At 37.6% G+C, this 25,339-nt stretch overlaps 2 protein-coding genes across 2 annotated transcripts; one reads left to right on the forward strand and one right to left on the reverse strand.

The window, feature by feature from the left end:
* The first annotated feature begins 20,720 nt into the window (after positions 1-20,720).
* LOC109209601 (bidirectional sugar transporter SWEET5-like) lies at positions 20,721-23,544 on the forward strand. Its single transcript, XM_019372910.1, has 5 exons — positions 20,721-20,856; positions 21,000-21,036; positions 21,322-21,700; positions 22,307-22,426; positions 23,291-23,544. Exons 1-5 carry the CDS (start codon positions 20,811-20,813, stop codon positions 23,462-23,464), a joined length of 756 nt encoding a protein of 251 aa, XP_019228455.1. The 5' UTR covers positions 20,721-20,810; the 3' UTR covers positions 23,465-23,544.
* A 686-nt stretch (positions 23,545-24,230) lies between these two features.
* Positions 24,231-25,339, reverse strand: LOC109209603. Its single transcript, XM_019372911.1, has 2 exons — positions 24,853-25,339; positions 24,231-24,691 (listed from the first exon to the last, which is right to left on the reverse strand). The coding sequence occupies exons 1-2, from the start codon at positions 25,337-25,339 to the stop codon at positions 24,231-24,233; spliced, it is 948 nt and encodes a 315-aa protein (XP_019228456.1).

The following is a 25,339-nucleotide window of genomic DNA, read 5'->3' on the forward strand; positions in this document are numbered from 1 at the left end:
GGTCGACCATAATAGAATCACCCACCGGTGTAGACACATAAACAGGAACACTCAATGAACCATTAGGCATGACCAAATACGGCGCAAAATAAAACCGAAGCTTCTCTACCACAAACCAGAACAGTACCTGCACCTCCACCTCTAATACCTTTACCTCCACCTCTCGCATCTCTACCTCCACCTCTAATGCCTTTACCTCCACAAAGCTTCCGAAGACGTAGCTGATCTATCACTAGTCTGTGTTGCTGCTCAATTGAAGAAGCGGTACATGACCTCGCCATTCGCGAAAGAACAGAGTAGAAATTCAATCAGCATTTGAGAACACAAATCGCACGACAAGAAAGAACAATGAGAGGTTTTCCTAACTCAATAGACTCTGGGGGACAAGTACAGACGTCTCCGTACCTACCTCTCAGACTCTACTAAGTTTGTTCGTGAGTTGTGAGACCTATGTAAGCTAGTGCTCTGATACCAACTTGTCACGACCCGGATTTCCCAAACAACAGTCACAATTAAGGGGCATAAAAAAATAAGCAAATATTTGACAAACATCCCGGCAAGGGAAATAATCCAACAAGTTCAACCAAACGTCCCGGCAAGGGAATAATCAACAACGCTTTCTCTTTCTTGCTTTTCTTATCTCACGATATCACTGGAGCCCAAGCTCCAAGAAATTTCTTATCTCATATTCCGTCACAAACAACAATATAACGACTTCCCAGTAAGGGGACAAAACATCATCTCAAATATTCCGGCAAGAGGATTACTATAACCACATTAGCCCCAACATCTAACCACCACAGCTATAACAAACCTATTACCATACTTAACCATCTCAGCTATATCTAGCCGATTACCTCACCTAACCACCCCATCTATAACTAACCTATTACATTACTTAACCACATCAGCTATAACTATAGTCATCCCACGACACAAGGAAACATTAACCTAAGCGACCCTATTATCCGTCAAGAACACAATGCAGAGGAATCACAACCCAACAATAGCCCGTCAAGAGGGCAACATAATGATCTCTTCTCTTCCTCACTTTTACTTTCACAATTCGTTCTACAACTGGAGCCGACGCTCCTCAATGAAACAAGTCATTTCATATACTTTCAATATTCGTATCACAATTCGAGCCAATGCTCCTAGGAATCAAATTATCATATCATCATTCACATATAGTTCACAACATATAGAAATACTCCAATAAACATGGAAATTCACAATCAGTTCATGATAATCGCATTTTAAGGACTCACGGTCATGCTAGACACCAATGTATAGATACTCGTCACCATGCCTATACATCGTACTCGATCACATAGCAATTAGCAACAAGACTCAACTCCTATTCCCTCAAGCTAGGGTTAAACCAAACACTTACCTCGGTCCCAAGAATAGCAATCAACCTTCAAAGACCGCCTTTCCTCTACAATCCGACTCCGAAACAGTGATATCTAGGCATGATTAATTCAATAATATCAATAAAGACTCAAGGGCAACATCCCATAGCCTAGATATGAATTTTCTAGCATTCTTCCAAAAATACCAAAATTAGACACCGGGCCCACATGGTCCAAACTCGAGGCTCGGACCAAAACCCGATCACCCATAACCCCACGAGTCCACATACATAATTTGTTTTAAGATTCGACCCCAAATTGAGGTTGAATCACCCAAAATTCTCAAAACCCTAACTCTACCCAAAACCCATAATTTCTACTTTGATTTCATGATTTAGGGCTAGGATTTCCGTAATTAATGAAGGAAATTGAAGAAAACAAGTTAAACAATGCTTACCCAAGAAGCTTTGATGAAGAAGTGCTCTAAAATTCGCCCTAGGACTTTGGAGAAGGAAGAGTTCGTGAAGTGATATGCTTTTCCCGTCATTGGTTCTGTTTTTGACTTAAAAAATTCGCTGGTCGCGTTCGCGGGAAAGGGGCTGCGTTCGCGAAGAGTAAACTGGGCAATACATCGCGAACGCGTGAAAGGGAACGCGAACGCGTAGAAGAAAATGCTGGGGGGCCAGGGACTGTTATACGCGAACGCGATAGGGGAATCGCGAACGTGGTGAAGGGGGGATTTGTAACTACGCGAACGCATGAATATGTTTGCGAATGCAAAGGAGGAGGGACTGAAGCTATGCGATCGCGTGAGTGGTTTCGCAAACGCGAAGAAGGGGAACGCCAAAGCACTGCGAACGCGGGCCTGGGACCGCGTTCGCGAAGAACAAAATGACTGTGTAAAAATTGCAGCAAAATCAGATCCTTCCTAAGTGCAAAAACACCCCGAACCACCTCCAATTCACTCCCGAGCCCTCGGGGCTCCTAACCAATCACACACACTAACTCAATAACATCCTACGAACTTACTCGAGCGATCAAATTGCCAAAATAACATCAAAATCATTGAATCAAGCCTCAAAATCATCATTTCTATTTCAAACTTCATATAACTTCCAACTTTAGATAATTAGGTCCGAAACACGTCAAACGACGTCCGATTTCGACCAAACTTCCATTTTCCTTATTAATTTTAGAAAAACAATTTCACAGAAAAATTCTTTCCTCGGGCTCTAGACCTCGGAATTCGACTCCGGGCACATGCCCGAGTCCCATATTTTTCTACGGACCTTCCGGGACCGTCCAATCTCGGGTCCGGGTCCGTTTACCAAAAATGTTGACCAAGTCAACTGTAATCATATTAATGCCAAAATTCTTCAAATTTTTCACAGAATTCACATATTTCAACATAAAAGCTTTCCGGCTATGCGCCCGGACTGCGCATGCAAATCGAGGCAAGTAAAAATGAGGTTTTCAAGGCCTCGGAAGCACGGAACGAATGAAGAAATAGGTGATGACCCTTTGGGTCGTCACATAAACAAACTAAATAAAAACTACTTTTCTTCTTTTTCCTTCATTTTCAAAAATCCGGCAGCATTTCGGCACTACTTGGACATTGGTTTTTCAAAACTAGCGGTTACCCTCACTTGGTCCCAACACTGCTTATTTCCATAGTGCACTCATTTAGACAAGCCGGTCAACATGCAAAGCTGAGCAAATAAATGCGCAAGTAGCACGTAAGATGCATCAGGATGGTCTATTATTTCAGGTCAGCTGTCCTAGACGGACCCAACCTCTGTGTTGAGTCCCCTAAGTCAAATGCATATGATGCAAACAAGCGTCCTACTAGGGATCCGGCATGAGGTTTTGTTCTTCTAGGTTTAAACCCTAGGTTTATTGGTCTAGACCTGGCTTACCCTAGCGGACAACTCGGGCCGAGGGGGAGGCAGCGTACCGGGGATACAGAAGCTCCGCCGGCTTTGCAACTTATCCAAACCTCGTTCTAAATGGGAAAAGACTCTAAACAGAAGAGAAGCTACACGAAGTGCACCCTTCTCCATGATGTAGAAGACTCAGAGAGAGGAAGGGATTCGCGAGAATTTATATACAATTCAACAAATATCAAAGCGGTAATACATTTAGCACATAGCATGGAACATGTAGAAAAATCAAATAAAGCCAAATATAACAATTTTAACTGAGCTCGAATTCTTGAACCCTGAACCGAAATTCCGGGTTCTCAATTCCCAGCAGAGTCGCAAGAGCTGTCACACCTCCTTTTTCGCTTACTACACCCCGTGAAGGGTATAATAAAGGAGTTTTACCAATTAAAGGACAATCGAAACAGGATTCGTTTATTAATAAAGCATTTAATTAGGGCCCCGCAATTTAGGCATTTTTATTTGGCGAGGCTCATCCCACTTTTATTTAAAGGTCAATCCTAAAGTGGCTATGTTTTTCTATTTTTGTCTTTGTCTCTAGTAATAAAGAAAAAGTCCTAATTGATTAATATTATAACATCCGGGCCCCAAGCTCAAGTCCGGATTCAAACAAAAGGAATAGACCGTTTAATTTGAACCCGCTACTTAACTCGAGAACCTAATGTTACAAATTAGACCTAATGAACCTAAGAGAATTTATTCCCCTGCACACTTGGTAACATTAACCTGAAATGGCACTGCATTTTGGGCCTGCTTAACATCCAGCCCAATCTGTGACGAGTGATTTTGATTTTCATTGAGTAGCTGGGCCACGCCGTTGGGCNAACCAACCCATCTACAGCTATAGTCATCATATGACACAAGGAAAACATTAACCTGAGCGACCCTAGTATCCGTTAAGAACACAATGCAGAGGAATCACAACCCAACAATAGCCCGCCAAGAGGGCAACATAATGATCTCTCCTCTTTCTCGCTTTTACTTCACAATTCTTTTTCACAACTCAAGCAGATGCTCCAGAGGTTCAATTATCACTTATACTTTCGCAATTCGTTCTACAACTGGAGCCGACGCTCCTCAATGAAACAAGTCATTTCATATACTATCAATATTCGTATCACAATTCGAGCCAATGCTCCTAGGAATCAAATTATCATATCATCATTCACATATAGTTCACAACATATAGAAATACTCCAATAAACATGGAAATTCACAATCAGTTCATGATAATCACATTTTAAGGACTCACGGTCATGCTAGACCAATGTATAGATACTCGTCACCATGCCTATACATCGTACTCGATCACATAGCAATTAGCAACAAGACTCAACTCCTATTCCCTCAAGCTAGGGTTAAACCAAACACTTACCTCAAAGCCTTGAAATCCACTTAATCCTCAACTATCGCTTTACCTCGTGATTCCACCTCCAATACAGTGATATCTAGGCATAATTAATTCAACAATATCAATAAAGGCTCAATGGCAACTTCTCATAGCCTAGATATGAATTTTCTAGCATTATTCCAAATATACCAAAATTAGACACCAGGCCCACATGGTCCAAACTCTAGGCTCGGACCAAAACCCGATCACACATAACCCCACGATTGCAAATATATAATTTGTTTTAAGATTCGACCCCAAATTGAGGTTGAATCACCCAAAATTCTCAAAACCCTAACTCTACCCAAAATCCATAATTTCTACCTTGATTTCATGTTTTTAGGGCTAGGAATTCACTAATTAATGAAGGAAATTGAAGGAAACAAGTTGAACAATGCTTACCCAAGAAGTTTTGATGAAAGGGAGCTTCAATGGACGCCTAAGTGCTTGGAGAAGAAAGGGTTTCGTGTGTTTTTATGAAAAATCCCGTGCTACTGTTCTGTTTTTAACTTAAAAATTCGCTGGGCAAAATTGCCCTACGCGATCGCGGAAATAGGGATGCGATCGCGAAGGGTACCACTGACTGGTCATCGCGATCGCCTGGAGGGTTACGCGATCGCGTAGAAGAACTACTGGGGGTCCAAGGATTTGGCTTACGCGATTGCGTGGTTCAAGACGCGATCGCGAAGGAAGACGACTCAATGCTATGCGATCGGTGGGGAAGAGCGCGATCGCGAAGAAGGAAATCCCTGTGTAAAAATTGCAGAAAATCTGATATCATTCTAAGTCCAAAACCACCCCGAACACCTCCGAAAACACTCCCGAGCCCTCGGGGCTCCTAACCAATCACACAGCCTAACTCAATAACATCTTACGAACTTACTCGAGCGATCAAATCGCCAAAATAACCTCAAAATCATTGGATCAAGCCTCAAAATCATCATTTTCCTTTCAAACTCCATAAACTTCAAACTTTAGATATTTAGGTCCGAAACACGTCAAACGACGTCCGATTTCGACCACACTTTACAGAAAGTGCTTAACACATATTTAAGACTTGTACCGGGCGTCGGAACCAAAATACGAGCCCGATACCACAGTCTTTTAATCAATTTTTATTTCCATTTTCCTTAATAATTTCAGAAAAATAATTTCACAGAAAAATTCATTTCTCGGGCTCTAGACCTCGGAATTCGACTCCGGGCACATGCCCGAGTCCCATATTTTTCTACGGACCTTCCGGGACCGTCCAATCTCGAGTCCGGGTCCGTTTACCAAAAATGTTGACCGAAGTCAACCTTAAACATATTAATATCAAAATTCTTCAAATTTTTCAGAGAATTCACATATTTCAACATAAAAGCTTTTCCGGCTACGCGCCCGGACTGCGCACGCAAATCGAGGCAAGTAAAATGAGGTTTTCAAGGCCTCGGAAGCACAGAATGAATGAGGAAACAGGTGATGACCCCTTTGGGTCGTCACATACACAATCGATGCTCTTTTCCTCTTTTCAATTTTGTCCATCTATTTTATTTCTCATCTGTCTTATGTTCACTAGTTCGACTAATTTAAATTTTCATCGCGTAAGACTTTTAAAGGAGAAAACGTTCACTATCAGAAATTTCATCATTTCCGAAAGTTGAACCAGACACCTTTAATTAAATATTAAAAAATCCTATTCATTCCACCAAGGTAAAAGTTCTATATATGAATATTAGTTGGACATAATGCTCTTATCCTCTTTTTGATTTTAGTTTCTTATACTTTTTTGTCATTTAGTATCCGATACCAACTAATTCGATTAATTTGGATTCCCATTATGTAGTGCTCATTAAAAGAAAACAAGCTTCCTATAAAGTCTTGTTTTATTTTTTTTAAAATTTTTAAGGTTCGAACTTAAGACCTCTAATTTAAGGTCGGGATTCAATTACTGTATTCCTAATTGGTGATCTGTAACTTTTGTGTTGAATTCCACCAACCACAAACTTGACAGGGAAAAGGACAAAGTTGAGTTGGGTTTTACCAAAGTATTTAAAACTTATACTCCCTCCGTTTATTTTTACCTGCACGTTTTAACTTTTCACGCCTCTTAAGAAATATGAATGAAGTATATATTTTATCATGATACCCATATTAATTGATGCATATTTTATTAGATTTGAGAAAATAATTTGAAATGAGTAATAAATACTGTGAGTATAACAGGAAAAAGAAATTTATCTTCTCTAGATATACGTAAAGTGACAAGTAAAATGAAAATATATTTTTAGTATAAATGCCAAGTAAAAGTGAATGGAGGGAGTACTATTTTTTTTTTTCACTCTCTTAGTATCAAAACTGGTTACGCTAATGCATTGCATGGCAGCCAACTGAATTTGGATGTTCTTGAAGTTTGACCTATTTATTATTTGCTCTTTAATTATCGTTAGATCTTTTCTTCTAAACAGTTAATGTTATGTTGTTTAAAAAAATTTCAGTAATTATCCATTTAAGATAAGTCGAAGTTTATAAAACGAAAAGCTTGAGATTGGAATTTCATTTTTATTTTTTTATTTTTTTGCCAGGTGTTCGGTATTTGCATTTGGGCCCAACTAAATTAATCGTGCCAAAAGTCCCTCGTTGGGAAATAAAGTGCTCCTTAATAACGATTCCATACAGGACTCGTATTCGAAACCTTTGATTAAGGACGAAGAAGTTGGGATTGGACGTTTAACATTAGTCGTGGATCGGATGCGCTAGGATAAAATCATAGATATAGTCAGACCTTTCTATAACAACATTCCAATATAATAGCCATTCACTATAAAAGTCGAGTTATTCTCGAAACTGAATATTATATTATGTTATAATATATGTCCTATATAACAACACTTCACTATAGCAGTCAAAAAATTTCGGAACAAATGGGACTGTTATAGAGAAGTTTGACGGTATAATACTCCATTCTATTTTCAAATATTGTCCTTTAATAATTTTTTTAACTCATCTTAGAGCTTTCCACTTTTCTATAATCAAATTATTGCCTAACTTCTCCCATTCTCTATCTGGAAAATAGTGTTAAAAATAAAACATAGTGATCAGCCTAGCTAATATATGTAACTAAGCTTTTTAAACTGAATGATCAAATTCACTTTTAATTGAATAACGGATGAAAATAGTTAGGGAGTTTTATAATTGTAAAAGAATTGATGGTAAAAACCAAAAAGGGAAACAATAAATATATATCAACGTGATTCTTTAATTTTATTTTTGAATGGTGAAAGTGTAAAAATTAAAATATATATATATACTAAAATGCAAATTGTAAGCATACTCATAAATAACAAAAAAAAAGTTAAGATCGCAGTCGACTGGTTGACGTTTAACTCTCAAACCAAAACGTTCAAATAAAAAAAGTATAGTCGAATTCAATAAAAGTTGACATCCATATTTTCATTCGATAATACGATATTGAAGTTTTATGTTCTCGAATGGAAGGGGTCGGGGCAAGATGTAGTGTTAAAGTTATGGGTTTATATGAACACAATAATTTTAACACAATATATTTGTCAAAAGGTTTACTAAATAAGTAAAAAATAATATATTTCGAATGAAGCAAATCAAATTAATTATGGTAGAAACTTGAGCGCGAACCCATAAAGTTTGAATTAACACCTGAGGTAATTATCTTTCCCGAATTTCACTTATGCATAGTTATTTTTCAACGAGGCATTTGTTGAACAATTTTTATGTTTAGTACAACCAGTAATGTGTAAAGTACATCACTAGAGACGGACTCAGTGCTTAGTTAAGGATTCAACAAAAGTAAGTTACTTTTTGAAATTTATTTCAAACTTTATATATAGATACTAAATTAATATAAAAACAAATTTTAAACTCGATAAATCAAACAAGAAATAATACAATTCCAAATTTAAACGTAACAACAATAACATATCCAATATTATTTCACTGTAGGGTCAGAGGATGATAATGTGTACGCAGACCTTACCTCTTCCAAAATTTAAACATACAAAGTTTAAATTTTGAATACAAAGTATACATCACTAACAAGAATTTGTAATTATTAGCATTTTAAGTTATTATAATGTCTCAAGCAACTAACAACTCACATTAATGGGCGGCAAGTTTTGTCGTGATATTACTGAATGACTTTATTTTGTCTGGTTGTCTCCTACTTTAACTGCTTCTGTTCTGCTTACACTACATCTAGTCATTATTTTTGTTTACTATTACACTTGCAAACGTTACATTGTTACCGAGTAAAACAGAAAACAAAACGTTACATTGTTACTTGTTGGATGGTAAATGAACAAAGATATTATAAGGATAGGGTTTGACATGAGATAGAATTCAGAGTTGTAACGGTGCGGTCCATTAGTGATATTATCCGTTTTGGTTCTAGGTCTTCACGGGTTTAAAACGCAAACGCGTTACTAGAGTCTAAAACATGTTTGATATTATCCGCTTGGCTCTAGGCCCTCACGGGTTTAAATTGCAAACGCGTTACTAGAGTCTAAGACATATTTACTTATATACCTAGTATTTCTCCCGTGATTTGTCGATGTGGGATTCGCATAAGGTGTCACTTACACCCCCTTGGGACTCAATGATGTCTCACGGGTTTAAAACGCAAACGCGTTACTAGAGTCTAAGACATATTTATTTATATACCAAGCATTTCTCTCGTGTTTTGTCGATGTGAGATTCGCTTAAGGTATCACTTACACCCCCTTGAGACTCAATGATGTGGACTCAGCGTCCTTCCTGAGGTTTGACCCACCACTGCTCAAGGTTGCACGCGTAGTAGCTCGAGGTTTGTCCCACCATCGCTCAAGGTTGCACGCGTAGTGGCTCTGATACCATATGTAAGAGTCCAGCCAGCTAGTGATATTGTTCGTTTTGGGCCTAGGCCCTCAGGGTTTAAAACACGTCACTAGAGTCTAAGGCCTGTTTACTTATATACCCAGCATCTCTTCTGTATTTTGTCGATGTGAGATTCGCCTAAGGTATAGCACAAGAATGGCTTTAATAAATCAAAGAGTGGACATGAAATATGCATATATATATATATATATATATATATATATATATATATATATATATATATATATATATAAAAGAAATAAAAGAAAGATTGTGAGAATTAACCAATTCTTTTATAGAAATAAAAGAAGCCTATGAAGTTTTGACTATAATATATTGTGTGAAAAGAGCTTGAACTCTAATCTAAAACAAGTCAAAGATTGGATGACGTTCGCACGAGTAACGTCAATAGGGTGTCTGCCACCTAAAATATCGAATGCCTTAAGCCGTGACGTCATGACGGAGGACGGACCGATGAGGGCGAGTCAAGCAGGACTGATACACCTATGTTGACAAACTTCTGAAGTAGGGATGGACATGTCACCTTAGATGAATCTCGCATCGGAATGAGAAAGGAAAACGAAGAGCTTTATAAGACACCATACGAGTTTACTGTGACATCATAAGCGAATCCCACATCGACAAAACACGGGAGAGATGTTGAGTATATAAGTAGACAGTCCTTAGACTCTAGGTGACGCGTTTTAAATCCATAAGGGCCTAGGTCCAGAGCGGACAATATCACTAGCTTGCCAGGCTGTTACAGATGGTATCGAATCCGCTCCGCGTGCAACCTTGAACGGTTGTAAGGCAAACCTCAGCGAGGACACTAAGTCCCTAAGGGGGCAGGGGTGTATGTGACACCCTGGCAAAAATACGGGGGATATGCTGGGTATACAAGTAGACAGACCTTAGACTTCAGTGACGCGTTTCAAACCCGTGAGTGCCTAGGCCTAGAGCAGACAATATCCCTAGCTAGTTGGGCTGTTACATTTACATAGTATACGTTGTTAGAAACTAAGCGTCCACCAGACTGTATAGAGAACTGGGTTCTCTATGAGTTCCCACTGTAAGCAACAGACTGTAAAATCAACCAGTATAGGGAATCAGGTTCTCTAATTGTTCTCGCAGTAGCTCGACAGTAAGTAAAGAACATAGAGGATTTTTACGTGGAAAAATCCCACTCAAGGGGACAAAAACCACGACCTACACTTGTAGGCTTTCAACTTCACTAACTTGTAAACACCTATTACAAGCCACTTTGTAATGACTCTATTACAAAGGATTCAACTCAACTAACTTGTGGTACTCTCACCACAAGCCTCTAGTTACAAAGACTTTAACTAACTTGTGATGCTCTCACCACAAGCCACTTTGTCACTTCCTAGTAACAAAGACATTAAACTCAACTAACTTGTAACAATACTATTACAAGCCACTTTGTAATAACTCTATTACAAAGACTTTAACTTATGACTAAACCTAGTCACAATATAAACTAGAGAGTTTACAGATTTTGGGTTTCCTAAAAACAGCTTCTAAGAAAGCAAGATAGGAGTTACAATGAAGAACAAATAACAAAGACTCTACAAACCTAAGGACTTAAGATATCTTCAATCTTGGATCCGGTCCTTGAGGTTGCAGCAGCTTTGTTCTTGAGAGAGGTTGTTGCTAGCACTTGAGAGAATATTTCCTTTTCTGATTTAAAAGTGTTCGAAGAATGTCTTGTGCCTTGCACCAGGTTTATTCTACAAAAGACATTACCATGGTGATGTCAATTCACAATGGTGATATCAAATCTTGGTTAGTACAAGCTTCTTCTCAATAGGAAGTGACTGCTGCACTGCCTGCTGCACTGTTGCGTGTACAGTTGCAGGCAGTCACTTTTTGCAGTTGCTTTCCAGCTGTGTAGTTGACTCATACTTCTATCAGGAGAACACCAAGGTACCAGGTCCCTAATCTGGCTCTTGTGAATCTAAAGGCGCACTGCCCAGATTATCTTGAGTCGATTAACTTGAGTGATTGTACCAGGCATGCTTCAGGTCCTTTATCTGGTTCTCTCATGAAGTAAGTTGTTTTACCTTCCTTGATTGTATTTACACGTGTGTGACATCACTTACAATGATGTAAGCAAGGTAGGTAAAGAGCCTTCCATAGAAAGTTGACTGCTGCACTGTTCTTGTGCAGTAGCGTATGCAGGCAGCAACTTTCCTGCTGGAGAGTCGACTTCATACAGTCTCCTCAGGAACTGATAGGAACATGTTACCTCAGCTGTTCCTTCCACTCTGAAGAGTTGAGTTATATCCCCCGCTGAATCCTAACCTAGAACTTTTTGATCTCAAGGTCTTGTAAATGTGTAACAGGTTCCTTATCTGTTTCTGGATGGTAAGTTTGTTAGATCATCAAAACATAAAGTGAAGTACTTATGCCCAAAGTACTTGTAACCTATCAATTTCCCCTTTTTGATGACGACAAACTTAGAATTGATATTCCCCCTGAGAACCAGATCTCCATATTGTTCCCCCTACGAATCAGCCGTATTGCCCATGAGAACCGAACCTAAGGAGCTGATCACAACTGGTTCCTCAAGACTGTTTGGAAAATCATCAAAACTCAAAGTACCATATCTTATCAGTTTTCCCCTTTTTGATGAATGACAAACCCAAAATTATTCCCCATGAGAATCAGGTTCCTTGTCTGCACTGATCACATCTGGTTCGTACCCAGTACATATAGAACGTTTGTGATCATCAAAACATGACATAGTGTAACTTAGAGCGATTTCTCCCTTTTTGATGATGACAAACCCAAAATTAATATTCCTCTTGAGAACCAGATTCTTCACATGTTTCCCTACGAATCAGACCTATAATTAATACATTAGCAGCAACGTTCCCCCTGCGAAGTAGAGCCATCAGCAACGTTCCCCCTGCAAAGCAGAGCCATCTTTCATGCACAACACAACATATCAATTCGATTCTGTTCTTCCCCCTTGTTGACACCTATATAACTTCCCCCTTTTGGCATCATCGAAAAGAATAACAGAAGAAGCACAACCAAAAAGAAGTTCAGCAACATTAACTTAGGCCACTTGGGAAACACAACATAAACAATAACAACAAGTGAATGTCATTGCACAAAATAGAGTGATTGTCCATAGTAGAGTAATTATAACAAAAGCACAGTAGTTTCAACAATACAGAATATGACAATTTAAACAAAAAGTACCAATGTCATCAAATATAGGGATCAAAAAAGAATTCAAGGGAATTTGGAAGGAGTGAAGGAAATGAATCACTGGGCAGGAGGAAAAGTAAGGGGCTAAGGCCTTGATGAGCTTGTCCATTCGTTCATTTACTCTCTTTTGATCAATGATCATCCACTGTCTCAGTTCCTCCACCTGTTTCCTCAATCTTTCATTCTCACCTTTCAACTTAGCATTCTATTCTGCCAAGGGTCTTGAGGACCAGGCTCTCTACCTATCTGAGTAGGTTGAACCAGCAATCAGATCACCAAGAATCTCCGCAAGCTTCGTCTCATCAAGAATAGACTCAGTCCCATGCACATATAGCATCATAGTATCACGTAAAACATAGAAGTTTTTACTTCTTCTCAGAAACATTGGGACTTGGAGGAACAAAAAGGTGATTCTATTTTTTTTGGAACTCAACAATGTCGAGAAGTTCCTCCATTTTTCAACAATATTAGAGTCAACACTCTGCCTTACAACACTTTTTGAGAATTCAACGTCTTCTCCCTCCAAAACCTAATGGCTCAACATTTTGCTTCTGTAAGGAACTAGGTTCCTCACTTACACTAACCTTTCTATCCCTGAGCAGCCATATCTCCCTCTTCTTCTTCTCAATCTGTTTACCAATCTTTTTTTATTTTTTTTATATATATTTTTATTTTTCTCACAGGGAATCGGTCACACCACTTCATCATCAATCAACCTACTTTTCATCAATCCTTTTTACTAGATCGGAAGTTCGTTTATACACAGAACTCAAAGAGAAAAAGATCATCATTAAAATGGACTTCATGAGAAGGGCTTGAGGGATCTGGTTCCTCATTCAGTCATCACATTTACCAATCTCTCCATCCTTCAAGACTTCCACAAATCCAGCAACAACTTCAGCCTCACACTCTAGAATATTAGATCTACCCTGTTCCCTTTCAGTTAAACTTCCATCAAAATCTACCAAAGAATTCTTGGGGTTTTGATTCTGATGGAGTTAGGTTTTTGGAAAGTGAGTGAGTTGGGTTCACTTCTGGCATATTTGGAAAGAAGGATTATTTTGAGACAAGGTTGATTTTGGTTTTAAAGAAAAGAATCGGTTTTATTTGGGTGTAAGATAGAGAAGTGCCTTTTTGGGGCAACGGGTCAGTTTAGAAAAAGTTTTAAAATTTTGGACTCCAAAAGTTAGGAGGAGAGGCAGGAGAAAGGCAGAAACAAATTGATGACATGACACTTCAGCAGCTTAAAAAGGCATATAAGTATTGAAGCGACTACTAACCTGAGTCACAGGAACAGGTTCCGTGACGGTTTTGTGAAAAATTTAAGCAAAGACTCCTAGAAGTGCAATGTCACTCTTACTTGTTTTGTCCTGAAACTGCCATATGTGTATACCTGTAACCGTATAGATTTGAGTTCAATGTCGCCGAAAATACTTTTTAGCATTGTACCTTTCCTTTTTAACATAGCCAATCATCGAGGGACCAGGTCCGCAGTTGAGTTTGATCAACCCCAACTCCAGACGTTTTCTTTCAAAATATTCCCTGCTCAGCGTCTTGGTGAAGATGTCTGTTACTTGATCCTCCGTCTTCAAGAACGTCATACAAATCAAAACCTTTTCAACATTGTCCCTGAGAAAATGGTATCTGACATCAATGTGCTTGGTTCTTTTGTGTTGAACCGGGTTCTTTGCCATGTTGAGAGCACTGGTGTTGTCACATGGAAGCAGTACACAATCAATGTATACACCAAAATCTTCCAATTATTGCTTGATCAACAGTTAATGAGCACAGCATGAGGCTGCTGCAACATATTCTGAAGGATAGTACAGAACCAGGTTCTTTGTTCCCTTAAATTATCTTAGAATTCTCTTAGCAGCCTTCAGATGAGATTCCTTAGAATTTGATTGGAACCTTACACATAATCCCACACTAAATACAATGTCTAGCCTTTGATGCTTCTATATCAAACCTTTTCAAGAGTTCTTTGATGTATTTCTGCTTACTGATACATGTTCCCCTTTTGGACTGCTTCACTTGAAGACCCAGGAAGACATTCAGTTCCCCCTTCATACTTATTTCAAACTCACTTCCCATGAGTTTAGCAAATTCTTCACATAATGAGTCAGTTGTTGCCCCAAAGATGATGCCATCAACATAGATCTGCGCAATGAGTAGGTTCCTTCCTCATTTCTTCAAGAAGGAATTTTAATAACCTTTCACTGTTTCACACCAAGCACGGGGAGCCTGACTCCTATAACAGTTCTGTCAGCAGGTCGTGGAACTAGGTTCCACACACTGTTCCTTTCAAGTTGACGGAGCTCTTCTTGCATAGCTGCTTAGAACTAGGTTGAATACCAGAGTCTAAGGATGTGATTACATTTTGAAGGGATGTGAACTCTTTTGCTTCTAGTTGGATACTTGAACTTCAGAATTTGAAGGACCAGGTTCTTCCATATGTGAATCATCATTGAAATCAACAGAATTATGACTTCCACTATTTTGTTCTGCATCAGGAGTTCCTAATGCTGTATCTCCAACTCTTTCTTCAGCTTCAGTGGTAGTAATTGGGGTACCAGGTTCCTCTTGAGAAGTGGAAGAGGATGTGACATTGTCTTCACTTGCCTCCTTCATCTGACTCATCATATCAACCTTGCCATTTGAAACATCAGATATTTCCCTTAGCACATGCATCATACACTCTATGCTCCTTGGAATTTGAATTTGGCAGACCATGAACCAGGTCCTTCATCAGGCAGCTCATATCACCAGCTTGTAGAGAATCAAAATCAGCAACATAGATATTCTTGTATCTTTTGGTTACTAAGACCACTTCGCCAGTTACCAGATTAGTAACTGTGCACACTTTAGACAAGAACTCTACTTTGTTCCCTTCACCACAGATTTGAGAGACTTTCGAACCTTTCCGACACCGAGAATGTACCCCTTCTTTCATTTCCATAGGATACATTCCCTCCCTGCAGGGCCTTCAATGAAAGGAGATCATTTGTATTTTCAGTTATGAGCTTCGAGCAGTCGCTATCCATGTGCCACTGTTGACTGCACACTTTCACTGTTCCCTGCACACTTAAGTCAATGATTAGACTTGGGAACCCAAGCTAGCTTGGGTCCCTTATAATGATAGAATGGGCGGATCAAACTTCTTTTTGCCCACGCAGGCAGTACATATTTTCTTTTCAGGGAACCAGGTTCCTCATCAGTTGCCTTTTTTCAACAAAGACTTTGTTTTTCTGCAAAGACTGATTTTTAACTTTACAAGAGTCCTTGTAATGACCAGTTTGACCACAGTGAGTGCACAATCTATTATCAGCCATAGTTACATACTTCCTATGAGGATTATAGGAGGTTTTAGCCTTTTGGAACCCGATGCCTTGCCTGTTTCCATCATTACTCCTGTACATAGACATTATTACATCAGAGGGCCGGGTCCATTTAAGTGACTTATCCAGATCATTTTAACCCTTTTTAAATCCTCTTGAAGTTGTCTATTCTTTTTAAGCTCAGCAACAAGACTTGTGTTAACTTTCTTAAGCTCACTCTCAAGCTCAAGTTGAGCCTTTCTAGCCACTTCCTCTCCCTCAGTGTTGTCCATCCATTTTTTTGTTTGTTTTTTCAACAAGTTGTGTTCTCTAGTTACTTCTTCCACTTGTTCCCTTAAATCTACAATGGAAACTACCATATAATCCCTTTCTTGCTCAGTAACTGCAATTTTCTCTACTAGAGTATTCTTTTCTTTGCTAAGGTTCTCTATGGTTTCCTTCAAGTCATCAACCACTACCATCAAATCATCAACCACTACCATCAAATCATCTCTAGACTGTTCAGCATCTCCTAGCTCTATGATTAGGGCATCTTTATCATTAACAAAACTGTAATATGTATCAATTAGAACATTTGCTAACGACATCAATTTTTTCGAAGAGTAGGACTTCAGATTTCTCTGAACATCCCTGAAAGTTACCTCATCATTGTCATCCTCTTCATCCTCATCGGACTAAACCATCAATGCAAATAATGAATCATCTTCATTTTGCATTGCCATCATGGAGCTGCTTCCTACATCTGGTTCTTCTTCTGATTCACTGGAGGAGTCTTCCCATGCAGCAAGAGCTTGCTTCACAACATTGTCAGCTGCACCTTTTCGGCTGAATCGTTTGTTAGGAACCGGGTTCCTTTTTGCTACTTTGTCAGAGTTGTGTTTGTAATGCTCTTGTTTCAGAAGTCGACAGTCTTTAATGAAGTGTTCAGGCTTTCCACACTTATGACAACACTCATTCCCTTTGAAATTCCTGCTGGAACTTCCTTTCTTTGGGGTCCCACCATTTTTGCGAACCGTCTTCTGAAATCTTTGTGGTCTATTGGTTGATTGACTTTCCTTGAAGTTTGGTGGAGCAGCCATGTAGATCCTTTCTAGGTGTTAACCTTTTAGAAAGAACCTGCTCTGATACCAATTGTTAGAAACTAAGCGTCCACCAGACTGTATAGAGAACCGAGTTCTCTATGAGTTCCCATTGTAAGCAACAGACTGTAAAATCAACCAGCATAAAGAATCAGGTTCTCTAATTGTTCTCGCAGTAGCTCGGCAGTAAGTAAAGAACATAGAGGATTTTTACGTGGAAAAATCTCACTCAATGGGACAAAAACCACGACCTACACTTGTAGGCTTTCAACTTCACTAACTTGTAAACACCTATTACAAGCCACTTTGTAATGACTCTATTACAAAGGATTCAACTCAACTAACTTATGGTACTCTCACCACAAGCCACTTTGTGACTTTCTAGTTACAAAGACTTTAACTAACTTGTGATGCTCTCACCACAAGCCACTTTGTCACTTCCTAGTAACAAAGACTTTAAAGTCAACTAACTTGTAACAATACTATTACAAGCCACTTTGTAATAACTCTATTACAAAGACTTTTACTTATGACAAAACCTACTCACAACATAAACTAGAGAGTTTATAGATTTTGGGTTTCCTGAAAACAGCTTCTAAGAAAGCAAGATAGGAGTTACAATGAAGAACAAATAACAAAGACTCTACAAACCTAAGGACTTAAGATATCTTCAATCTTGGATCCGGTCCTTGAGGTTGCAGCAGCTTTGTTCTTGAGAGAGGTTGTTGCTAGCACTAGAGAGAATATTTCCTTTTCTGATTTGCAAGTGTTCGAAGAATGTCTTGTGCCTTGCATTAGGTTTATACTACAAAAGACATTACCACGGTGATGTCAATTCACAATGGTGATGTCAAATCTTGGTTAGTACATGCTTCTTCTCAATAGGAAGTGACTGTTGCACTGTCTGCTGCACTGTTGCGTGTACAGTTGCAGGCAGTCACTTTCTGCAGTTGCTTTCCAGCTGTGTAGTTGACTCATACTTCTGTCAGGGAACACTAAGGTACCAGGTCCCTAATCTGGTTCTTGTGAATCTAAAGGCAGACTGCCCAGATTATCTTGAGTCGATTAACTTGAGTGATTGTACCAGGCATGCTTCAGGTCCTTTATCTGGTTCTCTCATGAACTAAGTTGTTTTACCTTCCTTGATTGTATTTACACGTGTGTGACATCACTTACAATTATGTAAGCAAGGTAGGTAAAGAGCCTTCCATAGCAAGTTGACTGCTGCACTGTTCTTGTACAGTAGCGCATGCAGGCAGCAAATTTCCTGCTGGAGAGTCGACTTCATACAGTCTCCTCAGGAACTGATAGGAACCTGTTACCTTACCTGTTCCTTCCACTCTGAAGAGTTGAGTTATATCCCACGCTGAATCCCAACCTTGAACTTTGTGATCTCAATGTCTTGTAAATGTGTAACAGGTTCCTTATCTATTTCTGGATGGTAAGTTTGTTAGATCATCAAAACATAAAGTGAAGTACTTATGCCCAAAGTACTTGTAACCTATCATACGTACTTTTGGAACTTAAGATAGCGTAGCTCAAAAAATAAATTCATGCGAACCTAAACTCTAAGCCCTAAACAGATAATACGTGCCATGAATTTAGGTCGTGACACAAGCAATGACATAAAAGTGCAAAAGAAAATTGAAAAACAAAGTGCAAAGAGAAGAAAAAAATACACTATCATGTCAATGATTTGTGACACATGATACCAACCACCTTTACAAGTTTGATATATCAAGTTTTCCATGTTTTTACTTCACATATATTTCAAGCATTTCACGTTCCTAACATGACTGACCAGTTACCAATGGCAAACGTCCAATCGATCATTATCATTTTCAGATTCTCAATTTTCCTTGACAAGCAAACAACACATAAACTCTGAAATTTCTATTACTACGTTGTCTGTCCGAAAAAATTCCATGGACCCCCCTTATTTTGACTTCCATGGCTAATAGTATAATTCTTTTTTAATTTTATTATAATAGCTACAATATATCTGTTTATATAAGTGGCCTAATTATAATCCCAAAAATAAGACAAATCACCTTCTGTAATATAAAAATATATTAATAGTGTAATTTACTGGAGCATTTTTTTATTTGTCATTTAGTTAAGGTTCAGATACAAGTATTAAAGAATTAGTATTTATTATAAATTTATTTAACTAAATCAACCTCTATCTGTTTTCGAACTCTTTAGATCATTTATTGAAGCAATGATAAATTTGAAAAATAATAATTACTTCTTCCGATTCATAATAAGTGATTATTTTACCTTTTTTATTTTTGTCCAAAATAAGTGTCCATTTACATAATCAAGAAGGAATTGATTTTACTTTTCCAAAATTTTTTCTTATTTACATATTTCAATGTGTCAAAATAACAATTAATTAAGGTTAATTTAGTGAATACATCTTTTTTTCTCTAGGAGTTCGTATTTTCTTAATGGGTTTTTCAAAGGTAAAATGACCACTTATTGTGGACCGGAGAGGGTAATGTATTCTTAATTTTCTAATTGGAGGTCCGGAGAAAATATCAATGTACAAAGCTAAATTTTCTTCCTTTATTCAGTGGCGGGTCCAGAATTTTCATCAAGGGGTACCAAAATATAAATAATTAAATACATCAAAAAGTCAAGGGGAGTCAATGTATAGTAAATATACATAAAATTAAAAAAATTATCTAGCAAAATAACGTAATTTTCCGGCGAAGGGGTGTCACTTGACACCCCTTGCTTCAATGTGGCTCCGCCACTGCCTCTATTCCCATAGTCGAAATAGTCGAAAATAGGGAAGGGAAACCTTGGCGTAATTGATAAAGTTGATGCCATGTGACCAAGAGGTTACGGATTCAAGTTGTAAAAACAGTCTCTTGCAAAAATATAAGATAATAAAACTACGTATAATAGACTCTTATGATCCGATCATTTTTTCGACTTCACACATAACGGGAGTTTAGTACACCCATCTACCCTTTATTCTCCTAGCCAAATCCCTTCTCCCCTCTTCAGCCATAGAAAAGAAAAAGAAGATAAAAGTGGCAAAAGAGAAAAGGAAAAACTCTACCCAAGAAGGGAACAGAGAAACAATTACTCCTAATGCAACTCCTACCAGCTTGAAATGGATAAGGATAAATGGATAAGTTTTTAGCTTTGAATTCAGTGTAAGCTAAAAGTAAAATCCATGCAAAAGTAATTAATTCTCTCTATTTCAAAAATTTATTTATTTGCTGCTACTACTACTAGTACTAGTGTTTTGACAATTATATTCTTGAATGGAGTGCCTAGAGACTTCTTCTCTACCTCTTTCTCTCTTTCTTCATTTAACCTTCATTTAATCTAATTATTTTTCATTTTTTATTTTTTACTTTTTAATTTATTTTGTATTGTTCACCAATCATATAGCAATACATGTCATACAAAGACAGAGACTTTGCATGGTTGAGTTTTTCATTTTTTGGACAAGGCCAAACTCAACCTCTCTCTTCACTCTTTATAAGGTTAATCCATCTTCACTCTTTTCACCATCTTCACTTCACAAAATCACTCCTCAAAATCTCTTATTTTCTTTCATTTCTCTTTTCTTTCTCATTTGCTTATTAGCTATGGTTTTCAATAGAGATATTGCCCGTTTTGCTGTTGGTGTTATTGGTTAGTTCTTCACATTTTAAGTCACCACAAAAAAAGACACACACACACAAACATAGAGTCAGAGTTGAAGAATTGTTAGTTTTAATTTTTTTTCAAAGGAAAAGCTGATGGGGTTTTTCTATTTTTTCTATTTTTATTTTCAGGGAATGTCATTGCACTCATCTTGTTCTTGTCACCCTTGTAAGCTTCAATTTCCATTATTTCTCCTTATTTTTCCTTTATTTAGTTTAGTAAATAATTTTTTTTTTTATATATATATATATATAAGTTCCTTCGTTTTATTTTACGTGAGTCTATTTGACTCGGCATAGAGTTTATATAAAAAAGGAAGGACTTAAAATTCATGATTTTAAACTCATAGATAGGTCTTATATATGTGGCTTAATTATCTGATTATCATGAGAGAAAATTTTGAAGATTACTAATTTGTTCATAAATTTTTTGTTTTAATTTGACTAATTACAGGCCAACTTTTATACGTATATGGAAAAACAAGTCAGTGGAGCAATTTTCTCCTATACCGTACCTTGCCACATTTGTCAACTGTGGGCTTTGGGTGTTGTACGGTGTCCCTTGGGTACAACCAAACAGCATCTTAGTTGTGACAATTAATGGCACTGGACTTGGCATTGAGATCGTGTACTTAACGCTGTTTTTCTTGTACTCTGATCGTAAGCTAAGGACAAAAGTTTTTCTTGTCATTCTTGGTGAAATTATCTTTGTTGCTACACTTGCAATTTGTGTTCTAAGTTTTGTCCATGGAAACAAGAAAAGAGCTGCTATTGTTGGTAGCATTTGCATGGTTGGCAACATTTTGATGTATGCTTCCCCTTTGGCTGTCATGGTAAATACTTACTTTCTTTTTTTTGTTCTTTTTTCCTATATATACTGCTGGGACTCTTCAAAAATATTGTCGGTTGCGTGTCAGATACTTCAACTTTTTGGATGATCCTACAAGGGTGTGGCATAATTTTTGAACAGTCCGGGCATCATACAACTTTATTCTTGCATGTTCCAAAACTTGTCACTATGGTGGAGCTACAGCGGCGATAGGATTTCTGCTAAGAGGGTTTTAAAAAAGAAAAAAGTTAAATATTAAAAAAAATATGGCCAGTGACATAATAAAGATTTTGAACCCCTTAACCACTAAGCTATGCTTTTTGGATTCGTCAAGGGGATTTAATATATATATTTATAGAGAGAAATCAGATTTTGCCTTATATATACAATTTTATTTTCCATGAAGGGGTTAGGTGAACCCCGCCTGTAGCTACGGCTACGGCCAATAAAGGATAGTCGCATCGCATGAACATTTTTTGCTGAAAAATTATATTATTATACAATATTTTCTTTGGTTATTTGGTTTAAGAAAGAAAGGGGAAAAAACAAGAAAAAAAAGAATCATGAAAATGGCATTTCTAAACTAAAGTTTTACATGTTGTTATTGCAGAAATTGGTGATCAAGACCAAAAGTGTGGAGTACATGCCTTTCTTCCTTTCACTTTTCTCTTTTCTCAATGGTGTTAGTTGGACTGCTTATGCTTTTATCCGTTTCGACGCCTACATTCTTGTAAGTAATACAAAAATAAACTGAATTTAATTTGTCGCTTTTTTTAAATTTTTTTAAAGTGGATTGTATGCTCATAAATAGTGGGTACATATGAATACATACATATAAAATAAGTTCCCAATAATTGTCACAAGTTAGTTGTGAAAGCTTACTCTAAACCATTGACTTAAAATTGTGAATTTGGATTATCTTTGGTTTACATTTGTGGCATTTAACATCTCTATAGGCAAGATGACAATCTTTTTTACATTTATAACTCTTTCCTTATATAAACAACCATTCTAAAAAAGAAAAAAGGCAACTTTTTATATTGATTCTGTGGTGTCACAGTAGTAGTAATTTTAGTATGATAGCTCTAACTTAACCACCAAATCAAAACTTTCTTAGTTTGTAATTTATCTTTTTAAGCTAATAAAGATCTTTAAGTTTTTCCAAGTATCAATGAGAAAACGAAAGGTTATTCATAACAACCATATAAATTTATATAGAATAACCTATATTACAAAAAAAAAAAAAAAGAATTAGCTACGAATATTATCTCTAATTTGTCACGAAGTAACCTATATTATAATAGAAGGATTTTCGTTGAAGGATTTTCGTTGTTTAGCGACAGAATTTGCCTGTTGCCTGCTTTTTTGTTTCTATTAGAAACGGCCTCTCTGCCCTTCCAGGTAGGGGTAGGCTGCGTACATCTTACCCTCCCCAGACCTCAATTGTCGAAATTCACTGGGTTTATTGTTGTTGTATTCCTGGTTTTTTGTAGTTAATATTTATTCTACTTCTCAATTTTCCAATTAACCAATATCCATTTCTCTTATTATCAAATCTTATTTTGATTCTTTTAATACCTATACTTTGTTTTAGGCACCAAATTCAATGGGAACTGTTCTTGGGCTGGCCCAATTGCTACTTTATGCTACATATTACAAGTCCACTAAGAGACAAATAGCAGAAAGAGAGACCAAAGGAGAGTTAGTCATGGCTGAAAAATCTGTCACTGGGGTGGCCCAAAAGCCTAGAAATGATTCTAGAGTTTAATTTTGTGGTTTTCTTAAAGCCCATTTAGCTTTAGTAATTGGTCTATTTAGCCCAACTTCTTTTGGGCCTTTTGTTTTTCATTAGCTTCCCTAGCCCCCCCCCACCCCCCCCCCCCCCCACCACACAAAAAACCTTCCCTATGGGTGCCTAAGGTTCCCTATGTACCCCCCCCCCCCCCCTCAATATGTAACAATGGTACAAATAACATGGAAATTAAGCTGAAAAGTCAGCAGTTTTCATTACAGTTGTTAATGAAGATGGCGATTTCTCCATAGATAAGGGACGAAGGATATTCATGGTAGTGCAGTTAGTATGATCGCTATTTCCTATGCAGCCCTTGTCCGTAGTGATATTCTAATTCGGCTATCTCTCCCACTCATCAAGGCAGGCATCAAAAACAAAATTATTGCTAAGGAAGACCGGAGTACGCTATGCCCCATCACCTACAAAAACATCAGTTACGGAAGTGCTGGGCTTCTCAAGGCCCTCTGCGTTAGAGTGACCCCGTCAACGAATGATGCTTGACTTTATAGAGCGTTCTTCATATTTGAGAAACCACAAATAAAACTGATTAAATATTCAAACATTCATACATCAGCTAAGACTACAATGAAAGGGAAATATTAATCTAACTGGATTTTAAACATAGAGTTTGGGAAAAAAATTACAATATAACCAAACTGAAAGAAGACAATAACTCCTCATGATCTGAGTCACATTAGAATGATGGTATGATCCAAGTTGGCGGACAAATAAGACTTACTGACTATTCAGGATAAAAAGATTCAACGTATCCATCTTCAAGATTATAAGCACACATATCTCTTCCACCACCATCTTCCAATACGGCATTTTCCTCACGCCAATCATCAGTAAAATATATGTGATCAGGCTTGACTCTAGTAAACTTAGAAGACTCAACGAAACTTGCTCCATTAACACTCAAAAAAATAGCTAAATCTCCCAAGGTATTAATCTTTTTCATTTTACCATTGATTACATCTAGTTCATGTACTTCAAATTTAAATGTCTTTGGACCATCTCCTTCCTCTCTCGGAGGCTCATTTCGTTCTCGTCGAGGAAGGGCAAATCGGTTAACAAGTAAAAGTTTATCGTCTACCTCAACTAGGTAGAAGTTGATTGAATACTTCTTCTGGCGAAACAGATTCGGATTATCGTCAAGCCAAAATAGGTGTGACTCGACAATTGGTTGAGAAATACTAGGCCCTGGAACATCAAAAACACAAACTTCTCCGGCATAAGTCACAAAAATAAATTGACCCTTATAGTAAATCATATTAAAGACTCCACCAACTCTATATTCAATTTCAAATTTGGTCCAGTTAAGATCTCCAGTCGCCAAAAAGTCAAATGATTAACATTTGTACAATAGGAAACCACTAGTACATAATCTGATGTACGAGAAGGATTAACAGATAAGACAGCTCTGTCGATGATGTGATAGATTTCTTCTTTTGGTACTTCAACGAAACCCTGTAAAGCCAATAAGGCTTTTTGCAAAAGAAGTTGAATTTGGGTACGGGAAAAAGGATGCAACAAGTTAAACTCTTCGTAATATGACATGGTGAACAGCCATTCCTCATATGGAAAACACTCTCGCCTTATAGCTTCTGGGAGATATAATATATGTGAGACTTTCCCTTTGGAAAGAGAGTAAAATTCTCGATAATCATCGTCTTTATCAGCCAGCATTAGCAACGGAACTTTGAACGAAAACACATCAAAGTTTTCCTTCGTAGCAGCAGGTCGCCAAGAGGTACAAACAGCACGAAAATCAATAAAATCTTCTATCACTTTAACATGCTTTGCAATCAGAACAAGGAGTTCGTGGGGCAGTTCTGCCCAGTTCGCCAT

Source organism: Nicotiana attenuata, unplaced genomic scaffold, assembly GCF_001879085.1.
Source record: "Nicotiana attenuata strain UT unplaced genomic scaffold, NIATTr2, whole genome shotgun sequence".
Taxonomy (NCBI): domain Eukaryota; kingdom Viridiplantae; phylum Streptophyta; class Magnoliopsida; order Solanales; family Solanaceae; genus Nicotiana; species Nicotiana attenuata.